Source organism: Arachis hypogaea, chromosome 10 (genome assembly GCF_003086295.3).
Source record: "Arachis hypogaea cultivar Tifrunner chromosome 10, arahy.Tifrunner.gnm2.J5K5, whole genome shotgun sequence".
Taxonomy (NCBI): Eukaryota; Viridiplantae; Streptophyta; class Magnoliopsida; order Fabales; family Fabaceae; genus Arachis; species Arachis hypogaea.
This window is the reverse complement of record NC_092045.1, coordinates 90305978-90327125: the sequence shown is the minus strand read 5'-3', so window position 1 is coordinate 90327125 and position 21148 is coordinate 90305978. Positions and strand designations below refer to the sequence as shown.

Here is a 21148-nt window from a genome sequence, read left to right as displayed (position 1 = left end):
ACCTAAACCTGACCCCACCCCACCCCGCCTAAGAACCCGCCCCATTAAAATCCGTTCCGGTGCGGTGGCGGGTAATTACCCGCCCCGAACGGATAGGAACAGGGTGAGTACCCATAGATTCGAGTAGTGTTGCCACCCCTACCTAGGAGTTTGGATGGAATTGTGTGGAAGCACACTCCATTTGGTTCATAAACCCATGTTTGAACTCCATAAAGGAAACTTTTATCCTTGATCCATTATTAATAAATCAGCCTAAAACAAACTAACAACTTTAGGATCGGAAACAATTAAACTCAACAACTTCCCCATAAATGTCCCAAAACAAACCACTAAGGCCCAGGATTTGCGAAGGGCTCCGAGAAACAAGCAAGGAATATGAATAACCATTTCAAACAAAAAAAAACTCGATATATACAAGTGACTCACTAGATTACAGGTACGCAATCATTATAAGAAAATATCAAAATAGCGACTGATTTTCGTGACTGAAAAAACTGGTTGCTAATAGTAATCATTTTAGCGACTGATATAGAATTTTTAGAAAAAAAATGTTGATCACTAAATTTGTCACTAATAGCAACTCAATTAGCGACCGATAAGTTTTAATCCAACCAGAATAAACTTGGTCGCTAAAATCGGCCTCTATTTTTTAATTTAACAACCGAATTAGCAACTAAAACAAAAAGTAACATCTTTGGGACTGTTGGTCCCAAAATCGGTCACTATTTTTTATTTTAGCGACCGATTTTTCAATTGATAGTGAAATAGGGTGAACAATTGTTTGGTCGCTAATTCGGTTGCTAATGCCCTGGTCACTAAATCAGTTGCTAATTGTTAAGATAGCGACCGATTTTAGCGACCAACAAAATCTGTCACTAATAGCAAACGAATTAGTAACCGATAAATTTTTATACAACTAAAATAAAGTTGGTCACTAAAATCGGTCGCTATTTTTAATTTAGCGACCGAATTAGGAACAAAAACAAAAACGTAATGTCTTTGGAACTATTAGTCACAAAATCGATTGCTATTTTTTAATTTAGAGACCAATTTTGCAACCGACAGAAAAATAGGATAAAACCACTAAATTAGTCACTAAATCAATTACTAATTTAAATAAACTAATCAGTTACTAAATCGGTCATCAATTTAAATAAAGTTAGATAGCTACCAAGTTACCCCCACTAATCCTAACTCACCCACACCATTCTCCTCTTCCCCAGTTACGGAGTTACCATCGTCGTCTTCTCAGATAGCACCATTTTTTTCACCATTGCCTCCTCTGGTCATACCACCTCCTCTGATCGTTGCATCATCGTCCAGATTCGCTTCTAGAGATCTGTCGTTGCTCATCCTTGCGTCGTTCTTTTCTCACTATTGCCTCCTCTGGTCTCACCGGCTTCTCTGCTCACTCCTTTGTCATAGGTCGTTGCATCGCCATCTAGATCCGGTGTTGCTTGTCATCGCATCATTCTTTTTTCACTGCCGCCTCCGCTGATAACTTCTTTGGCAACAACAACAAGAATAATAGTCTTCCAGTGAAGCTTACATATGTATATTATTATTGACTTTGTACTATTTTTGTTGTTTTTCACTTTTGGTTCTGTTCGTTTTCGTCTAGTAGCAAAACTTGAGAAATTGAACCTCTGTATTTGTATTAAAGTTTTTTATTAGAGCAACATATTGTGATGAGATTTTTTTATTGTAGGCATTGCCTAAAGTGTGTTAATTTATTTATTTATTTTTTAATTCATGATCCTTTTGTTGTTGCAAAAAATGTGGCATACTATTTTGTTTCTGTTTTTGTTTTTACAAAACTCTGAGGAAATAAATGTTAAGGATCCCACGCCATGAAATTAACAAGGTTTGTTATTCAATTTCATTAGAAAATTCTTTTGTTAATTAGAGATGGTTGTTATAACATGTTAATGATTATTTCGTTACATTTCAGGTCATTTGCCAAGAAATCTATATAGGAAAATATTTGTTTTATGTAGAACAATGACTTAAGGTAAGTGTCTTTATTCTTCAATGTTCAGATGAGTTCAACTTGAATAATTTTAGCTTGATTCTGAGTTAGTTTTATAGTTGGATCCACTCCAAAATTAAAATTGTTCATGACCTAGATTAGTTTTATGCCTCAAATAATATTTTTGTAAATTAACTAATTAATGCATTTCATTATATTTTCTTAATTGATGTTCTGCTTCTGATTATTGCACTTGTTGAGTTTATCATTGGAAGCTAATGAAAACTTGGATAAAGTGGTGGTTCTTGCTAAATACCTTCAAACTAAGTTCAGGTATAGTGCTAGGTGTTTTTTTTTATTGAGGATAACTTACCTATAGGTTCGAGGATTTTTGGGGGTTGAGTCTCTATATTAGTTTTAATTTATTTCTTATCTACCATCAACTGTACCAGAGACAATTTTTACATGTTACTTCTATTTCTCATGAATGCTTTGATGCCTATAGTGTCTACTCCAACTTCGATTATCTATTACTTCAACTGCCATTAAATATGAATTCTAATATTAAAATAGCTGACTTCTAGAGAAAATTATAATATTTGCCCTCAATCAGAGCACAAGCTTCAAATTCATTGTGATTTGTGAATAAAAGTTTTGGAACTTTCACGGTTAGAAAGACTTGCTTTTTGTGTTGCAGGTAACTGATGGATTCTTGGAGGAATCGAGGGAAGCACTTGCAATTGCTGAAACTGATGGTTTATTACATTATCATCATTTTTCTCTTTATGAATCTTGTGGATGCCAAATGTGGATAATTTTGTTGTGTTTTGTGTGTCATAGGATGACTGTTTTGCATAGTTGGTGTGCATCGACACGTTTTAAGGTTGCTTTTCTCTGTGGAAGCTCTTCTCTGAAGAAGTAGTTCAGATTGAAGTGTATATAACCATCATTAGTGTATTGGTTCAGGAATTTGAGGAGAGTGAAGATCCAGAAAATCATTTCCAGGCTCTTGTGTCATTAGCTAAAGAGGGAATTCAAAAAGGAAATGTATTCTTAAGTTTAATTGGTTATTTCTAAATGCTAACTTGCGTGGCTTTGAATCTTAAGTGACTTATTCAGTAGGTAGTTGGTATTTAGTATTTAAGGTAAAATAGTAGTTGCCTCATTTCTAATAAATGATAGTCCCAAAACATTTTCGTCTTGTATGTTGTTATTTCATATGGTGGCTGAAATTTTGCTTTAGTTCAGAAAGTAAAAAAAATCCTGTCCAAGTAACCAAGCAAAGAATTCGACAGTCTCAGAATGTTTGGACTATTAAATGGTCCCATAATAAATCATGTTTTTTAAGTTTTTTAATAACTGCTAAATAGTCCTTATCTAATTTTAATTACAAATTAATTTTTTATATATTATTTAATTATAAAATCTTTTTTTTTAATTTATAAACTATTATTTATCATTCATCTATCATCTTTATTAATAATAAAAAACAAAAATAATAATGAATTAGATCTTCCATTAATCGTAATAACTTTTTGGCAATCCTAATCGATTAAAATTTTATCTTTGATCTGTTACATCCGTATAGGGTTGTGAAATAGTGTTTCTTAGAAAATCATTCGATTAGAATTCAGGTTTCCACAAAATAATTGATTGAATTTTGCAAGACATGTGGGCTTTTTCTTATTCAATAGATTGTTTGTGTTACCCAATCGATTGAACTGATGTCTAGCAATATGGGCTTTCACAATTTAATCGATTGGTTGTGTTACCCAATCGATTGACTTATGCTATTAAATGATATATCAAAATCTAATTGATTGGAATCATAATACAATCGATTGAAGTTTGTACGGATTAATGGTATTTTCTTATTATTACAATTATTGACAAATTGTATTATCTGTGTAGCAAATTTTTCACTTTGATGAAGATAGCGGAGGAACTATCAAGAAAAATATTTTAAAAAGTATGAGGAAGTCTTGAAAGAAAATAAGGCTGAGGTTGTATAATAATTTTTACGAGCCAACATTCACGACTGAAAAATATTGAGGACCGTCTGTCGGGAATTGATCGAGAGCATTGGAGATGGTTTTTTGACAATAACGCCAAAGCTGAGACGAAGGTAATCTAGTATATCATTAGTACACAACAATACAATTTATGTTGCATTGAGTCTTTTTAAATCAGTTTCTCATGGCCCTTTGTCTCTGATGGACCAATAGGAGAAGTGCAAGATAAACGCAAATAATCGATCAAAACAACTATATACCCATACTGGCGGTTCAAAAAGTTTCGCACGGCGGATGGAAGAAGAGGTACTTTACTTTTTTATTCACTCTTTGGACTATCTCTGACTTAATTTTCCTTGATTTTGTGGAATACGGCAATGGCAAAAACTTTGTTGTTACAATCGGATCAACAAGGGAAGAGAGTCAGTAGAGGAGAGTTGTGGATCACAGTGCATAAAAAAAAAAAGATGGCTCCTATATCAATGATGAAGTAAGAGCAATTGGTGTAAGTACTACTTATTATAATTTATCGATAAAATTATGATCTCAAATAGAATAATAGTTTACTTCTATATGAAATGATATATGATATTTTCTTAATTTTATTGTGCCATTTATAAATGATATATGATCGACAAATATTCAAATTTGAATCTGTATAATTTTTAGATTTCATAAATTTTTGGCACCATATTGATTATAATTTATATAAGCTTTATTGATAGAGAAAAAATGCAATTCTAAATTTCCAACACAGTTGACATTTTTGCTCTTTTTAAGCCTTTGATAGTCTTTCTCGATGTAAGAAATTTGAGCTTTTTTTTCTTGATTTTAGGATTTCTTTTGGTTAAATTGCTATTACTTATTGAATCATTATTTCAAAGCTTTGGTTAAAGGAAGATTGAACGCCAAGGTTTTGGTAGGGGCCTGTTGACACTTAAAGGGTAAATGCTAAGATATAGTAGGGTCTTATGGGGAAGGAGATGTTGCTGTTGTCTAATTATGGTCTTGTGGTGATTTATATCGCTGGCTTATTTAATTATACATGTCATGAGATTTATTGTTTGTGTTATTTCTAAACCTAGATGAATGGATAATAGTTAACGAAGATCACAACAAATTTGGACAGAGGAGGTTATTTTTGGTGTGCAAATTAAGTAATCTCAAGAGTAATTCAAGTGCATCATGATATGCTTATGGTTGAATTTCATCTGTGATTTCATTGATTTGTGGATTACAGGTCCTTAGTTATTGCTGCAAATTATATATATGCTACCTAGGACAGTTGTTAGTTAAGCATTAAAAAGACATGTCCTACATTGCATGAGATTTCAATCCTTAAGTAAAGTTTCACATTTCTTTGGAAAATTCTTTGCTTGTTATGTTTGAAATAATTCAGTTTCACTTGTCTTTTATTTCTTTTTATAGTGGTTGGCATTTCATGAAACAAATGCTTTATTTTGGTTGTTTTATGTAAATAACTTTTGAGACTAATGTTTTTCATTCATATTTTTGTGTTTTTTTTATGTGATGTAAGTGATATAGTTAATCGTTCTGTTTGGTGTGTTCTTGAAATGAGATGGACCCATCAACAAATTGATAGTATTTGCTAATTTGTGTCTGTAGAAAAGAATTGAAGAGATTGAGCAACATGATGAGTCTTCTAGAATGTTGTCTCAAAATGATTCCATTGCTCAGGTTTTCGAAAAAGAGAAACCGGGTAGAGTATGTGGTGTGGGTTTCGAACCGACTCCTAGTCAACTCTTTGGTCCGAATTCACTTGCGTCAGGCAATAGAGTCTGAAGGCAGAGCTAGAAGGCGAGAAGTTGAAGAGAAAGACGATGGAGAATGAGGCAGCAGGAGAGAAGAAAAAGAGGCAGGCGATGGAGAGTGCTCTGATTTATCTATTTCAATGGCAGGGTGAGGAGTTACGACCAGACATCGCTGTAGGGATGCGTTTTGTGGAATGATAGAGTGAAATATAATATATTAGGATTGGAGATATTTTGGATTGATTACAATATTATTTTGAATTAGACTATACAACTCTTTGCAAGAGATTTGTTTTCTTCATATTTTCATGAATATATTATTTTGTTTTGTAGATAATCTTATTGTTTTTGCTACAAGTTTAGATACTAAAGTTGAAAATATTAACCCTTTAAAATAATAGAAAATCTAAAAAGCAAAAAAATAAATAGTTTTAATATTTTAAAAATAATTGAACCATCTTTTTAGAAAAATCCAAATTTCGGATTTTTTAAAAATCTTTCCTAATTTAGCGGCGATTTTGTACCACCGAAAAGTGCCACAGAGTTAGAAAAATCTGTCCGATATTGTGGCGATTTGCAACCGCCAATAATTGTGTTCGAAACTTGGTTCCGTTTTTGGGCATTAATAAAACCGCCGGAAAACACGCATCAACTTGAAAACCTCTATGTAAATAGCGGCTAACCGCCGGTAAACATGCTGAAAATTGTGTCACTCTCATTTGGCAATGGTTTGTTGAAACGATTGCTGCAAAATTTTGATTTAGTGGTGGTTATACCAGCGGTTGCTGGAAACCGCCGTCAAACCTAATCCTGGCACCCATAACCATGACGGTCCAGTTAGCCGTGGTATTTTGCGCTTCCCTTGTAGTGATGGGAGTTAGAATTCGAAAAAGTTATCATGAAAATGATGCAAAGACAGTGTATCTAGCAATCACACAGGTTGAAAAACAGAAAAAAATTCAGAAATTTTTTAAAGAGAGTCAAAAATTAAATATTTGTATAATTAAATATTGTATTATATAATTGATGATATTGTATATTATTATTATTATTTTAATAAAAAATTATTAATAAGTGTTATATTAAAATAGAAAGTTCTACTAAAAAATAATAATTTTAATTTTGATATTATTTATAATAACTAAAATTCTAATTTTCATCCTTTATTATTATAAAGAATAAACATGAATAATATAAATAAGTTATTCTGATATTTTTCATATATGCATTTAAAATAAATTGCTAAAATTAGTGAACAAAATATGTAAAATATTCATACTAATATATAATTGATTTAATATATTATTATTTTAATATCATGAGAAAATAAATAAATGTTGAAATAATTTAATTTTTATGTATATATTTTTTTACTATTCAATTAGAATTTGTTATAAAAAATAAAGTATTTTTTAAATGATAATAGATTTAAGAGTTAAAGAAAAAATAAAAAAGATAGAAAAAACAATAAAAAAGAATTTATCAAAACAAATGGTTACTAAAAAATAAAGAATAAAGGGAATAATTAAAAAAATTTGTTGATCAAAATAGTTGACCTAAAAAAATATAATACATTATTAATGTTTAAAATATAACAATTAGAATTTAAACCTAGGTCATGAGACTCAATTTTTTTTATTAACTACTAGACTAACAACTCAATTCTAAAGAGGCCATGTCTCCATGACCCTCTAATCTGTCCCTGTTGAAAAGAATATGCGGCACCCAAACTCTCTAATCAGAAGCATTTTGCAGATGGTAAGGAGGAAATGGCAAATTGTGGTTAGATATGTTTATAGAGAAGCAAATAGAGGCTGATTTTTTAGCAAAGAGTAGCCTAAAAATGTCTCTAGAGAGATGCAGTTATTCGGGTTTATTTCCATGCTGTAACTTTGGGCGTTTGTCCCGCTTTCTCACCCAAAAAAATAAAAAAAGTCAACACACATCATGAAGTTGAAATTTTCTTGCAGCGTGATATTAATTTTAACATTCAAAAGTGAATGATAGGGAAAAAAACATAGGGTAGGCATTAGAATAAAGTCATAGAAAATTTAAATTAACAACAAAATGTGTGTTGATATAAATTTTGCAAATATCTTAAAGACATTTGTTAAGATTATTTAGAATATAAATTTTAAATGTTTGTTCTTGAATAAATGCAAAACAAAAGATATTCAAAACTTTAAATTTGTACAAAATCTTTCTATATTTAATATTTTAGGACACTTGTATGTTAAATATATTTATTAAAGATGTTTTTATACGAAGATGATGTTATGAATCATTAGATAATTTTACATATTTAATTGAATAAATTTGATTGAATAATATGATAATTTACAATAATATTTTTATTGAAATATTTATCTATAAAAGCAGGTATGCTACACATACAAGCTTTTTTGGCTTATAAGTCTTATAAGTTGGCACAAACTCAGCAAAACACACGCGCATTACACTTCCACATTTAAGAGTAAATACACACACGTTACTCAACCACTTCCTGTTTCCAAAGCGTGCTACTCACCATTATGAACGACTCTTCTTCTTCTTCCTCGATGAAAATCACAACTGTCATTTTTCTTTCCGTTTCTCCTCCTCCTCCTCTTCTTCCTTCTTCTTCTCCTCCTTCTTTGTGTTTCTTCTCCTTTTTCTTCGCGTGTTTTATCTTTATCATCGTGTTTCTCCTCCTTCTTCTTTTAATTTTGCAACATTATGTATTTTTTTATTTGTTTGATTTTTTTCTCTCAAAAAGAATGATGAGAATTTGAAATAAGAAGATGAAGAAGAAGAAGCAACAGAAGATGAGGAGGAGGAAGAGGAAGAGTTCTGAATTATGCAGAACTCATCGGAATAAAAATACACCCAAATATCTTCGTTTTACACCCAAATATTTTCATATTATACCCAAATATCTTCGTTTTTACACCCAAATTTGCTGCAGATATAGAAATGAGTTATGTTACGTGTACACTAAAATCGGCCACCAAAGTCAGCAAGGGCTGCAAAATATACCCAAAATACACCACAGAAGGACTACAAAATACACCATATTAAAACAAGCATAAACTATAGAATGCAAATACAACTATAAAACCATCATAAAAAATAATAAAAACCAGATTCATGAATCATAACTAAACAGAAACTAAAACAATTCAACTAAAAGAATAAGACAATTCACCCTCTGTCAGATGAAAAGTCATAAACTGTAAATACACCCAAACTTTTATAAAAATACACCCAAATATTCTTGATCTACACCCGAACGTCTGATATAAAATGGACAAGATTATATTAATTCTAATCAGAACTAGTACATTAGATTCAATTCAAACAAGGAAATTTTACAGACAAGGTTCACGCACTGATTCATCTGACAATCTGAAGTTGAACTATCCATTATCTTTAAAAACGATTTCAGAGTTTGATGTCAAAAAACAATGGAAATCGAGAATAACGAAGAAAGAGAACACAGAAAGAAAAGCACGTAAATGAAGAAGGAGAAAAAGAAGACAAGAAATTCAAAAAAGAAAACGGAATCCTTTCAAAAATTAAAAATCTGTTAGAGGCGCGTGAAACATATGTGCATAACAAGCGCGTTTAAACGTACTATCAATTAGAGAACTTGTAAGACTTGTATAGCAAAATCACTTATACGTAGAAATTAACCCCTATAAAAAATGATGAAATCACATATTCACATAACTTTGAAATAAACAAACCCTCTGTCTACACCTCCAAACATCTCCTATTTGAAATTAAAATATATTTTTTTAAAAAAATATTTATAAATTTCCTAAGAAAATCTAAATAAAGTACTTTAATTGTGCTAAAGCATTGTAATTTTATAAAAAAAAATGTTACGCACACTGGTATACTGAAATTTTAATAATTGTTAATTATTAATTTTAATTATAAAAAATATATATAATATATAATTAAGATCAATGAATAAAATTCATCAAAATACTGATGTATTATACTTAAAACCTATAGATATATGGGGAAAAGCAATGTTACATAACATCACACAATCCTATGTCACATTTTTTGTCGGATGAATTAGACAATTCTTAAAATATTACAACATCACAAATTCATTCTCATTACATATTCACACACACTGTACTTAAAGGTTCTCATCCACGACTTAGTCTTATCAAATTTCAATTCCAAATTAAGCATAATAAAAAACACCATGCTTGCCACTTGAACTAAACCTCAACTGCTATCCCACTTTATTACGTCATTCGTTAAAGGAGCAACAACATAATGTCACAAAAGCCTTATTGGAACAGAACTTTAATTGCAATTTTTTATTTAAAAAAAAATGTGTACCTGTCATGTAAGTTAACTAACAATATCCACACAAAAAATTTGGACTCCTGGGCCTGACTCTACAAGCAGGACCACATTAAAATTAGTAGCATAATAATATTGTGAATGTACAAATCCCCGAAACATGTCAGAAGCTAATAACATCTAACATGAATTTAACAATCAAAGAAAGAAAATTTCTCTAGCTAAGTAGGAACAAAGCCTCAGACACCACCACCATCAATCAAAACTCCAATGCTTCAAATTTCTTTGCCAATTATTCTTGGAATCCAAGGCTTCAAGAATGTGGAACGCAAAAATCAAGAGGTGTCTTGTATTTGAGCAAGTTATTTTGGTTTTCCGAGCACCAAACAAGGCATATAACAACCTAGTTCCTAGAGCCTAACAGGCAATCCAAAGTTGTGGAATGTCTTGATGGTCCCATCACAACCGGCTGCAACTATCGATAGTCCCCATGTTTCTGACACACAGCCGTCATTACAAGGTTCTTTGGGGCGTAGCTGTGGCCGGCTGTGATGGAATTCATCGTGCTCCGCAAGAGGTAAATCCCAACTAGGGAGCTTCTCCTCTGGCCATGTCATGGAACCACGGCACGTGCCGTCAATGGAGAACCAACTACCTAAGGAAAAACGTTCCGAAGAACCAACTACCATGGGAGCAGCTTCTAGCTGGTGTTGAGTTTCTGGGAAACAATGTGCAAAATTGTTGTAGGAGTTGCTACTTTCTGTGCTCATTCCTGACCAAGGTATCGCAACAGTAACACCCTTGGAGCAAAAGTACTCACAGGAATTGTTCGATTTTGCATGCTTGGATGAAGCATTTCCAAAGTCTTTGTAGTTCCAAATATATACACGAGAGTCATCTCCAACTGAAATTATATGTTTCTCGCTCGACATAAATGCACCTGATGTCTGACTTCCAGATTTTCGACGGCCTAAAGATAAAATTTTACATTGTTAGAAATATAATCATTAATGTATTTCTTCTGATCTTGTCTGCTTGAATTTTTACCAACAAATAGTTTCATTACCTGATATCAGAGCTTTTAAAACATAAAAAAAAAGGAAGAACTATCTTAATTTTGTCAATATTCTTGTGATTTTTCAATAAGGTCAGAAAGGGAATACATGTTATGTTATGTAACCTAAAACAGATTTTACAAAAATAAAACACACACATAGTCACATATACACACAAAAACAAGATTATTATAGGAGATGAGTCTAAATTTAAACAAAAAGATAAAAATTGATGATTACGCTTGCTTAGCAAAACAAAAAAACAGAACATTTAGGAAATCCGTAACAATGACAAGTCCGCAAGTTCTTCAGGTTAACTAAAGATCTTGATACAAATGAAGGTTGACCAACCACAAAACAAAAGTTGAAAAGTTATAAGAAAGAAAAATGAAGGTTTAAAATTTTGCAAACTATCCTAGCATTGGTATTGAGTGCTCTACCTTTAAATGTCTGAACAAGTTCCATGCCTTCTAATATTCGGACTTTGGAATCTTCTGATGTGATCATGACTCTTTGGTGGTTTTTCTTGGAAAACTGCAATGGAACCAAGTGTTGCAATATTAACAAAGTTAAGTATAAAATATGAAAATTCTTTTTAGTGAAGAATGTCGAGATCAAAACCTGAATTCCAGTGATCTTGTTGCGAGATGTTGATGTTCTCTTCTTTCCGCTAACATTAATCTGTGCCTCAAGATGGAAATGTTTGCCTAAATCATTAGTAATCAAATTTAGACACTTGTTTAATTCATTTCCTATCTTATTTTTTTCAGAAAACCAGGGATCATAACTATGGTAAACTCAAAGCTATAAGTACTTACCCGAAGCAACATAAAAGCGACATATGCCCGTAAGGGAACCAACAACAAATCCCTGCACAAATAAACAATCTAAGGTTCAAAATCCCCTTTGAATGTAAATTTTTATACTAAGAATAAGTGAAAAGAGATCAAAAAGTTTTTTGACAAGATTTAGTTGAGTACTGATAACATTAACAAACCTTTCCATTTGGTTGGTAACTTATGGCAGTTATGACATCTCGAATGTCTGCCCAGTCAACCACTCGCTCTTCGCGCATTCCCCATATTCGAACTTTACCATCTATGGAGCCACTGATGAAGTAATTTTCATCAACAGGATTGAATTGAATGCATGTCACTGCTTCCATGTAAATAAGAGATACAATAATTAAATATCATACTAAGTTATCCTAATAATGGTTCATATTATAGTTACAACTAAACAGAAAAGAATGAGATTAAAAGGGTTGGTTCTGAAATTACCATAATCTGTGTGATGGAAAACATGTAGACATTGATTACAACCAATCTGCCACATGCGAACAGTTTTATCCATTGAAGATGAAAGCAGAATCTGCATCAAGAGATATGATAGATCAGATTAACATTCAAAGAGAACACATAAGAGAATTAATAACAAGTTAAACTCACATCTGAACTTGACCAAGCCAGATCCAAGACATCACTGGAATGACCACAAAATTCTTGCATTGGTGATTCCTCAATTTGGAAAATCTTGTTTGGGAACACAACAAAGGATTGAGTTTTAGGAGCAGAGTTGTGTGGTTTCACTTTGCTGTCAGCACTCTTAACTCCATTGAAGCAAAGACTGGATGCCTCGGTGGATACGACACGCCAAATGCGAACAACGCCGTCTTGGCCTCCACTAGCAAGATAGCGGCCACTGGGACTAAATTTCATGGTCCAAATTAGGCCATCGTGAGCTCTAATATTCTGCCCAGTAAACAATGCACTCAATTCCATCCACCTCTTTTTAATCTGATTCACATTGATCCTTCTTGTAATTTTAGTACTTCCCTTATCCAATCTTGATCCAATTTTCATTCCATATGCAATGCGATTCCACCAATTCTTCTTCTTTTTACTTGTACAAGTTCCAAATTCTCCAAAGTCTTGTTTGGGCAAAGTAACCGGTGAATTCTCCGGTCGTTTCTTAATTTCATCAAACAATGCTACGTCTTGAGAAGTAGGAACACAAGAAATGGAAGCAGTTGAAGATGTGACATCATCAAAATCATTCATATTGTGTGAAGAAGAGACACTAACACTAACCATACCCATTCTCTGAAGAAACCTTTCCCTCCTTTCCTCCACACAAAGAGGCTCATTCATCCAAACCTCATAACCAAACTCATCATCATCATCATCGTGAGGTGGTGACAAACAATCCAGAGAATCAAAGAACACTTCATCTTCTCCACCATCATGAGAGAGCAGCATATCCTCCTTATATTGAAATCCCCTTAAATACCAATGTGAAACATACATGTCCAGTTTCCAAATCCCAAGCCAATAAGAACACTTGTTTTGAGGTCAGTAACCATCATAAACAAACCAAGAAGAATCACAGAGCCCAAGAAGAGAAGTTTATGTGTGGACACACTCTTGATGGTAAGAATATATATATTGGAAAGTGGATTGAGACCGACCCTCCAACTATGGTGGTAGCTGGTGGTACAAGTCAATGGACAAGTGCAGTGAACCTTTGGTAAAGGAAACAAAACGAGAAAAAGGTAACAAGTGTCGTGTGGAGCAATGGTGTGAGAGTTTCTTGAGATCTGTGCCTTCTTTTGCTTCGTGGCTCTCTTCACAACACACGCTGCTGCTTCCTCTTTCTTTTCACAGTCTATCAAGGTTACACCTATGTCTCTTCCTTCCTTCCTTTCTTCCTCTCGTAACTAACCAACAACAATTTCACTATTAGAAACCAACTATGTGTGTGTCTTTCGTTCAATTTAAACTAATCAATCATCGCAATTTATTATAATCAAACTGTAGTAGTACTACTATTTTTCATTCATCCTATTATATTTACAATAAAATTCGCTATTAAAATTAGTCATTAATATAAAATATATATATATTTATATATAAATATATAATAATTAATTTTAATGTAAAAATAATAATTTTAATTTTTTTTATCGTATGATAAAGTGAAGAGATCCAAAAAAATTTTAGAATTTTGAAAAAGCCAATTTCCATTTCGAGGCTAAAACTGTTACTTACACAAAGAATATTACTCTATTCTACTTTGCTTTTCAATATTCATATAGTCAAATACCAGCATGGCATTGGCAACATCAACAACAAACGATATGAGAATCTGCAAGCAAACTGGAAACATCACAAGTACTTTTTTTGGCTGAAATATTGAAGACCAATGTCAAACTTTCGAGATAGTAGTGGTAGATTTGTTTTTTAATTCAAATTTTAAGGGGAGTTTTTAATTGGTGTAATTAAAACTCGTACACGTACATAATTCTATAATTCATGCAGTACTCCCAAAAAATTAGTGTTCTCTCATTTAATAATATTTTTAAAAAAATAAAAAGCACTAAAATGTATAAAATAATGCCTTCGATAGTAATATTTGTGTAACAAAAATAGTAAGTATATATAAAACATTAGTTATTAAATTAGTTATTATGAATTAATATATATGCATATATTCTTTTACATATTTTTAATATATATTTTAATTTTTAATGTCTACATAATATAGAATTAGGATAGATATAATAAAATAAAAAATACATTTATTTTTTATTTTCAACGTTTATAATTTTTTAAAATATTTAATTTTATTTTTAATTTTTTATTTATATTAAAATTATTGTTGAATGTTAATTCAATACAAAATATTAGGAACAAAATTAAAAATATCAAAAATAAAATTAAATATGATGTATATTTTTAAAAAAATTGACCAACCTAAAATAAAGAGATAGAATGAAAAGAAAGAGAAGAAATGTAAAAGTTGTGGGGTGGTGGGCAAAGCATAGTACAAGAGGGAGCAAGTAATTGAAGAAGAAGAAAGCGATTAGACAAGGAAGGGTCTAAAAAAAGAAGTCACAGCTTGATGAATGGTAGCCCTTTCCTTATTCCAACAAAACAACCCTTCCCAATTCCAACTTCAATTCTTGGCCTCCGTGTTTCTCTCACTCTAAAAACACACTCCATTAATTAATTACACTAACTTGTTGCTATTGCTATTGCTATTCTAGACAACTTTCTTACCTACACTGCCTACTATGTACTCTACCTCTATACCTATCTTCTTTCTCTTATGACTATCATTCATTTATATCACACCATTTTCTTTTCTAAAACAACAAATTAAGACAAATAAACCCCAACGTTTTTAGAAGTATATCATAAATTTGCTCAAAAATAAAATAATGATGCAATTTAATTTAGAATTTTGCTAATACACGTGTGTTAAGAATACATATTAAAATTATCAATTAAAAAAATATATAATTTAATTTTTAATATATTTATAAAAATTAAAAAATTAAAACAAATTATTAATAATAGCTTCAACATGTATGTATGAAAAATAAAAAAAACAACCTATGTAGAAAACATATTAGCTAAATTAAAAAAAAAAACCAACCCATTTAGTGCATCATTGACAAATAGATAAATTAGCAACCAAGAAGATGTAAATTTTCTTAAAGTGTTATAAATGGAAAAGAAATTGAGATGGCATCAAAAGAATTTGTCAAACAAAGTAGTTGAACTTTTAAATTTCTGAAATTTTATTTAATTTTTTATTAAATTAATTATACGTAAGCCATTAGAAATTAGAATCGATATAATGATAAAAATATAAATAGTAGGTATGGAATTTTAATTTTAGATTATTTATTATCATTACATATATATACATTCGGTATTAATGACAGGAAAAGGACCTTACTCTGTAACAACTTTCCACCACTTCCTCTACACCTCAATTCCAATTTTTTCAACCCTTCTCTGTAAAAGAAAAAATATTGAAGGAAATTAATTTAAAAAAAAAAAAACTTCTCCCAAAACGGCCTTTGTCCTTTTTTTTTTTCCCTTAGTTCTTTGGGATGTGTGGAATTTTTGAGCAAGAACAAGAACGAAAGAAACTCACGTGAAAGCACTCAGAGTGAGGACCCCATCATGAATATAAGAAACTTGAAGAACCTTTGTTCTCAAAAGGGTGTGTGGCTTGGACCTTGGTTTATGATATCTATCTAGGAATTATAGGAGTCTATGGCTATGTGTGTTTTCTTTATAGCTTAACCCCATAAGAGTTTCTTCATTGTTGTGAATCCCCTTCATATAGAACAAAGAAAGTGAAACATTATTTCTTCTTTATATCTTGCAACGAAAATTGGATTGGAAGGATGATGAGGATACTACAGCGTTACATGCATAAAAGGAAATTACAAAAGAGTAGAAAAAAGAAAGTAAACAAATTAAAAGTATGATAAGATGGTTCGTTGTATGCATCATTTTCACCACTTTGAAAATATCGAACATTCCAAATACCTCGCCTCCACTACTCTCAACCACAACCACGCTTCCCCTAGGCTTTCACCATTGTCTCCTAAGAAATTCATGTTACGTAAATTATTAATTTTAATATGATGGAATTGTTTATGGCTATGCTAATTATGATAGTTAAATCATTTTAGTAATATTTAAAAAGTTTTATTAAAATTAAAGATATATTTTTATTTTTATAGTCATTGTAGCTACTATAACCATAGATACTATAGTATATACCTTTTAATACTAATAATATATATTTATGTAATTGTTGTCATATAATATTTTAATTTTTCATATTACATCTTTTCAATTTGTTGCATCATAATATTTTTTTCCTATCTATAACACCTATGTATCTAATCCTACTGTAAAAGAACGCAACTAACCTAACCAATCTGATTGGAATTTTATGAGACATACTGGAAATGTCTCGTAACTCTCTTTATTTTATTTTATTTTTTTCATTCTAAAGATCGATCTCCACTACATATGATCCAAGGTATCCCTATCATTAGAACAATACATACCACGTGTAATGTATATTAATCATATTTTATTAAGATACTAGAATTTCTGTTTTCTTTTCTTCTCTTATATATACATATATATATATATATATATATATATATATATATATATATATATATATATATATATATATATATATATATATATATATATTCTAGACTTATGTTAGGTGAAAATCAAATAAAATAAAAGAGAACTTGCTCACAAATTATTAGGAAAACATGCTCACATTACATAACATATGTATTTTAATATTTCACATTATCCATGACCATGAAATTAAACAATAATTACTGCGTGAACAAGAGTAGATCTGGAATATTTGAGCAAGTTAGGGTATTGGTTAAATTAATCCATAAATAAATTAGTTATCTATGGACCACGGTAGGGTGAGTGTGGAGCCAATAGATTGTACACTGAGACTGAGAATGCCCTTTCAATTTCTTAATCTTTGCTCCTTTCACTATCTCCTACTTAATAATAATAAATAACAATAATAACAAAATGTATCTACATTTTAAAGAACAAATTATCAAATTAGTCTTTAAAAAATTATTTTTTGTCTAAATTAGTTTTCGAAAAAAAATAATTAAATTTGTCGTTCAAAAATTTTATTTAAATTAGTTATATTGATCTTTTTATCATTTCTGTTACTAATGACGTCAAAATTTGTTAATGTGTCACATTAAGTGACACCACAGTATACATCTATTAATTTTAATTAATAACTAATATGATAAATATATTAAGTTAGATCAATGAACTTCAAATTGAAAGATTCTAATACATTAAGTAAAGTTATTTTTCAATTAAATTTTGATTTGATCTAATTTATAAACTTATTATATTTGCAGCTAATCAAGACTACTAAGTGTGTGCTGTAATATTACTAATGTGTAATATCAGCAAATTTTAATGTCGTTAACAAAGAAATTGGCAAAAAAATCAACGTAATTAATTTAAAATTTTTAAAGAATAAATTTAGTTAAAAAATTTTTTTAAGACTAATTTAAAAAACGAATGATATTTCAAAAAGAAATTTTATTATTTACTCATATCTCAATTCAAACCAGAAAAGAGCATACAACTAATTAACTAAAACAATGTCTACATTTCAAAAATTACACTCATGTACTACTTCATACTACTACTAATCACAAAAGTATATTAGGGAAGTTGATATAGCACCAAAAGTATTTTAATTTATTTAATCTTTGAGGAGAGGGACTAATTTGATCATGAGATAATGAAAATCAAATAATAATCAATTTAACAACTAATTTAAAAATATTTTGTGCTAATAAATTTTAATGTTATGTCAAGTAACTCACAATTAGAAAATCAAATTTTAATCTTTTTTTTAAAATATAAATGGATTATATAATTATTACATGTTAAGTTATAATTTTAGTTAATTATTCTCCTCCTTAGAATTACAAAACTCACATATTTATATTTCCATTTTAGTAAAAAAAAAAAAAAAGGCAAACACCTCTTTTATACGTTACATGTGTATGTAAACTCCCTTGCTCATTGAGAATTTACAGTTTACCATTAATATTGTTGACTAGTCAATTAACAAAGAATTAATTTGATTACGAGTTTGAATTTGAAAGGCTAATTTGATTGATTTAAAAATTATTCAATTTAACTATCATGTAAAAACCTCAAGACTAATTTGATTTTATATTGCGTATTAACTAACGAAGTCGCATGTTGTATGCATTTAACTCAAAAAGAATCAGAAACTAAGCAATATGATTTTTGTAATCAATTAAAGGGAATCTTCGCCCTAAAAAAAATAAAGAAAATCTTCAGTCAACAATTTTAGAATTTTTTTATCCTTTTACAGTCTTCAAACCAAGGATCAAATCAAATCTGACAGCCGCCAGTTCCAGGTTACTGTTGAGTGCAAAGTGAAAACCAAATAAATTCTATTGTCACATTTGTCGGTTTACTGTTACAGATTTGATGCTCCAACAACAAGGACACAAATTGTGGCTAAAATTTTTTCATATGATTTGTTGGGCGATGAACCGTTGAGATCCTAAAAAACGAAAATTATTATTGGTGAATTTTAAAAATATGAAAATAAATAAAATTTGTCATTGGTCAATTGAAAACTTTTTTAACTTAAAATTGTAAAAATTTGAATTGCTGAGTTTTAATTGTTTTTTTATTTTTTTATATTTTAAAAATATAATTTGTCTACGAGTTGACTTTTTTTATTATTTTTTACTTTTTTAAAAGTACAATACACTAATGACAAATTTTGAACATCATATTTTAGTAAATAATAATATTATATTATTTTTTCTGAGAATCACCAAATTCAGAATTATGTACAAACTAAAAAGTGACAAATTGTTACTATTATAAAAAAATAAATATTTTTTCATATATAACACCCACTCATTTTTTTAAAAGCTATTATTATATTTTTCTAAGTAACTAACTAATTCTATGACTATAAGATAAATTACACTTGTAGCTTACTCTAAATAGAAGTTACATTATATTTTATGTTCATCAAATAATAAGTGCATAATTAGTAAAAAAGAGGTTATAGCATATGGTTGAATTCTTATTTTTTCATGTGAAGTTCACATGGACAAAGCATAAAAACAAACAAGATGATTCTAGGTGCCACGCCATTTGGTCTCCCATTGAATCGCAGACCAAGCATTTTCCATGACATGGAATAGTATCATATGAATTCTCATATTTCAATTATTATTTTGCATTTGGCAATATTTCAATCATAACATTTGATTTCCCTATTATCTTAGGTCGCATTCATCACTTGGTCTTGTTAAACTTTATTTCTTGCTTTTTACAGTAACACAATCAATAATAATGCTAGATTTCATGCATATCACAAACCAAGCAATCAAAATTCCAAAAAGATGATAAAAGGAAAATAATAATTCAATAGTGTGTAGCACTTCTAGAGATTTCCTTTCCAACTTTTCTTTTCTCGGGAAAACAAACAAACAAGCAATCAACATTATTGGAAAATAGAGGAGAGGGAACAGAGTGAAAGGATGTACAGGAATGTGCAACAGTGTGTTTGAATTGGATAAAATAATAATAAAGTTTGTGGATTGAATTAAAAGTAAATAAAATAATAAATTCATTAACAATTACAAGTTTTATTCAGCAGTGTAGAGCACTAACCTTAAGATTTAAGAACCCTTTGTTGGAGACTAAACAATATGGATTAAGGAGTCTTGGCTCTTGTTCACTTCTTTGTTGCTGCAGTGTTCAAAATCTTGTAATAATTGACGTCTTTTTTCTTAATTATATACATGCATGTACTGTAGTGTCTACATTTATTTATATCATCATGCCACAAAATTAATGAATAAAAATGGAAATATCATGAAATTTCATTATATTAAATATATAGGAGGAAAATGTGGAAGTTATTGGAGGGTTTTAGGGCTGAGTATCTCTAGTGGTTAGGGACAAATCTCTGTTCAATCTTTTCTCTCGATCTCTTCTCATTTATAACCAAAAGCTCGTGATACCTATAATAAATTAATAATCTCATATTTAATTTTTTTTTTGTTGCTAGTATAATATTATAATCGTCCCGATGTTCAACCTCCTGCAATAAAGGAAAAATAGAAAATTATAATACGCCTTAGTTTGCAAATATGAGACTTTGTCATATGAATTTTGTAGAACAGACTAAGAATTGTCATATACCAATTAATTTAATTATAAAAATAATATTTGAGAGAATAAATTTTGTTATAAATATTGTTAAATTATGTGTTTAACATATGCATAATCAAGATAATAGTTAATGATTATAGAAAATCAAATATCTTACTATTTATAAATTACATTGAAAAATCTCATTAGTCAATCAAGTTGAATCAAATATGCATTACTTTATTAGTATTTATTTTAAGATTTATTTTATATTTTTTTATTTGTTTTAGGTCCAATTATGATTTGACTTATTTTGTCTTAGTGAATTTATAAATTAAGATTTTAAAATTAAGAAGTGATTTGTTAACTATAACCAAGTTTAGTTATACCTATAAATTAGAATCTGAATAAACAATACGTGCTAAATCAAAGGAAATGTGTTTTCTCCTTTAACGGACCTTTTTATAAGATCAAACAACGTGAAGGAGCAGTTGCCACA

General features: G+C 30.0%; 1 protein-coding gene across 2 annotated transcripts; it reads right to left on the bottom strand.

Annotated features, from left to right (window-relative positions):
• Positions 1-10045: 10045 nt before the first annotated feature.
• Positions 10046-20299, bottom strand: LOC112715889 (2-deoxy-glucose resistant protein 2). Of its 2 annotated transcripts, XM_025767707.3 has the most exons (9): positions 16058-16242; positions 15857-15915; positions 12562-13829; positions 12394-12484; positions 12111-12268; positions 11932-11983; positions 11735-11820; positions 11554-11647; positions 10046-11028 (listed from the first exon to the last, which is right to left on the bottom strand). In XM_025767707.3, exons 3-9 carry the CDS (start codon positions 13417-13419, stop codon positions 10469-10471), a joined length of 1899 nt encoding a protein of 632 aa, XP_025623492.1. In that variant the 5' UTR covers positions 13420-13829; positions 15857-15915; positions 16058-16242; the 3' UTR covers positions 10046-10468. The 2 variants fall into 2 exon arrangements, with proteins under 2 accessions (XP_025623492.1, XP_072061183.1); XM_072205082.1 differs by lacking the exons at positions 15857-15915; positions 16058-16242 and adding an exon at positions 20167-20299.
• Between the last annotated feature and the right edge of the window lie 849 nt (positions 20300-21148).

Excerpts from the sequence above, each read along its gene's own strand:
- LOC112715889 (XM_072205082.1), bottom strand. The coding sequence starts at position 13,419 with ATGTATGTTTCACATTGGTATTTAAGGGGATTTCAATATAAGGAGGAT. Across the intron at positions 12,485-12,561 it reads TGGCTTGGTCAAGTTCAGAT|ATTCTGCTTTCATCTTCAAT; the intron begins GTGAGTTTAACT and ends CTCTTGATGCAG. Across the intron at positions 11,029-11,553 it reads ACTTGTTCAGACATTTAAAG|GCCGTCGAAAATCTGGAAGT; the intron begins GTAGAGCACTCA and ends TTTTATCTTTAG.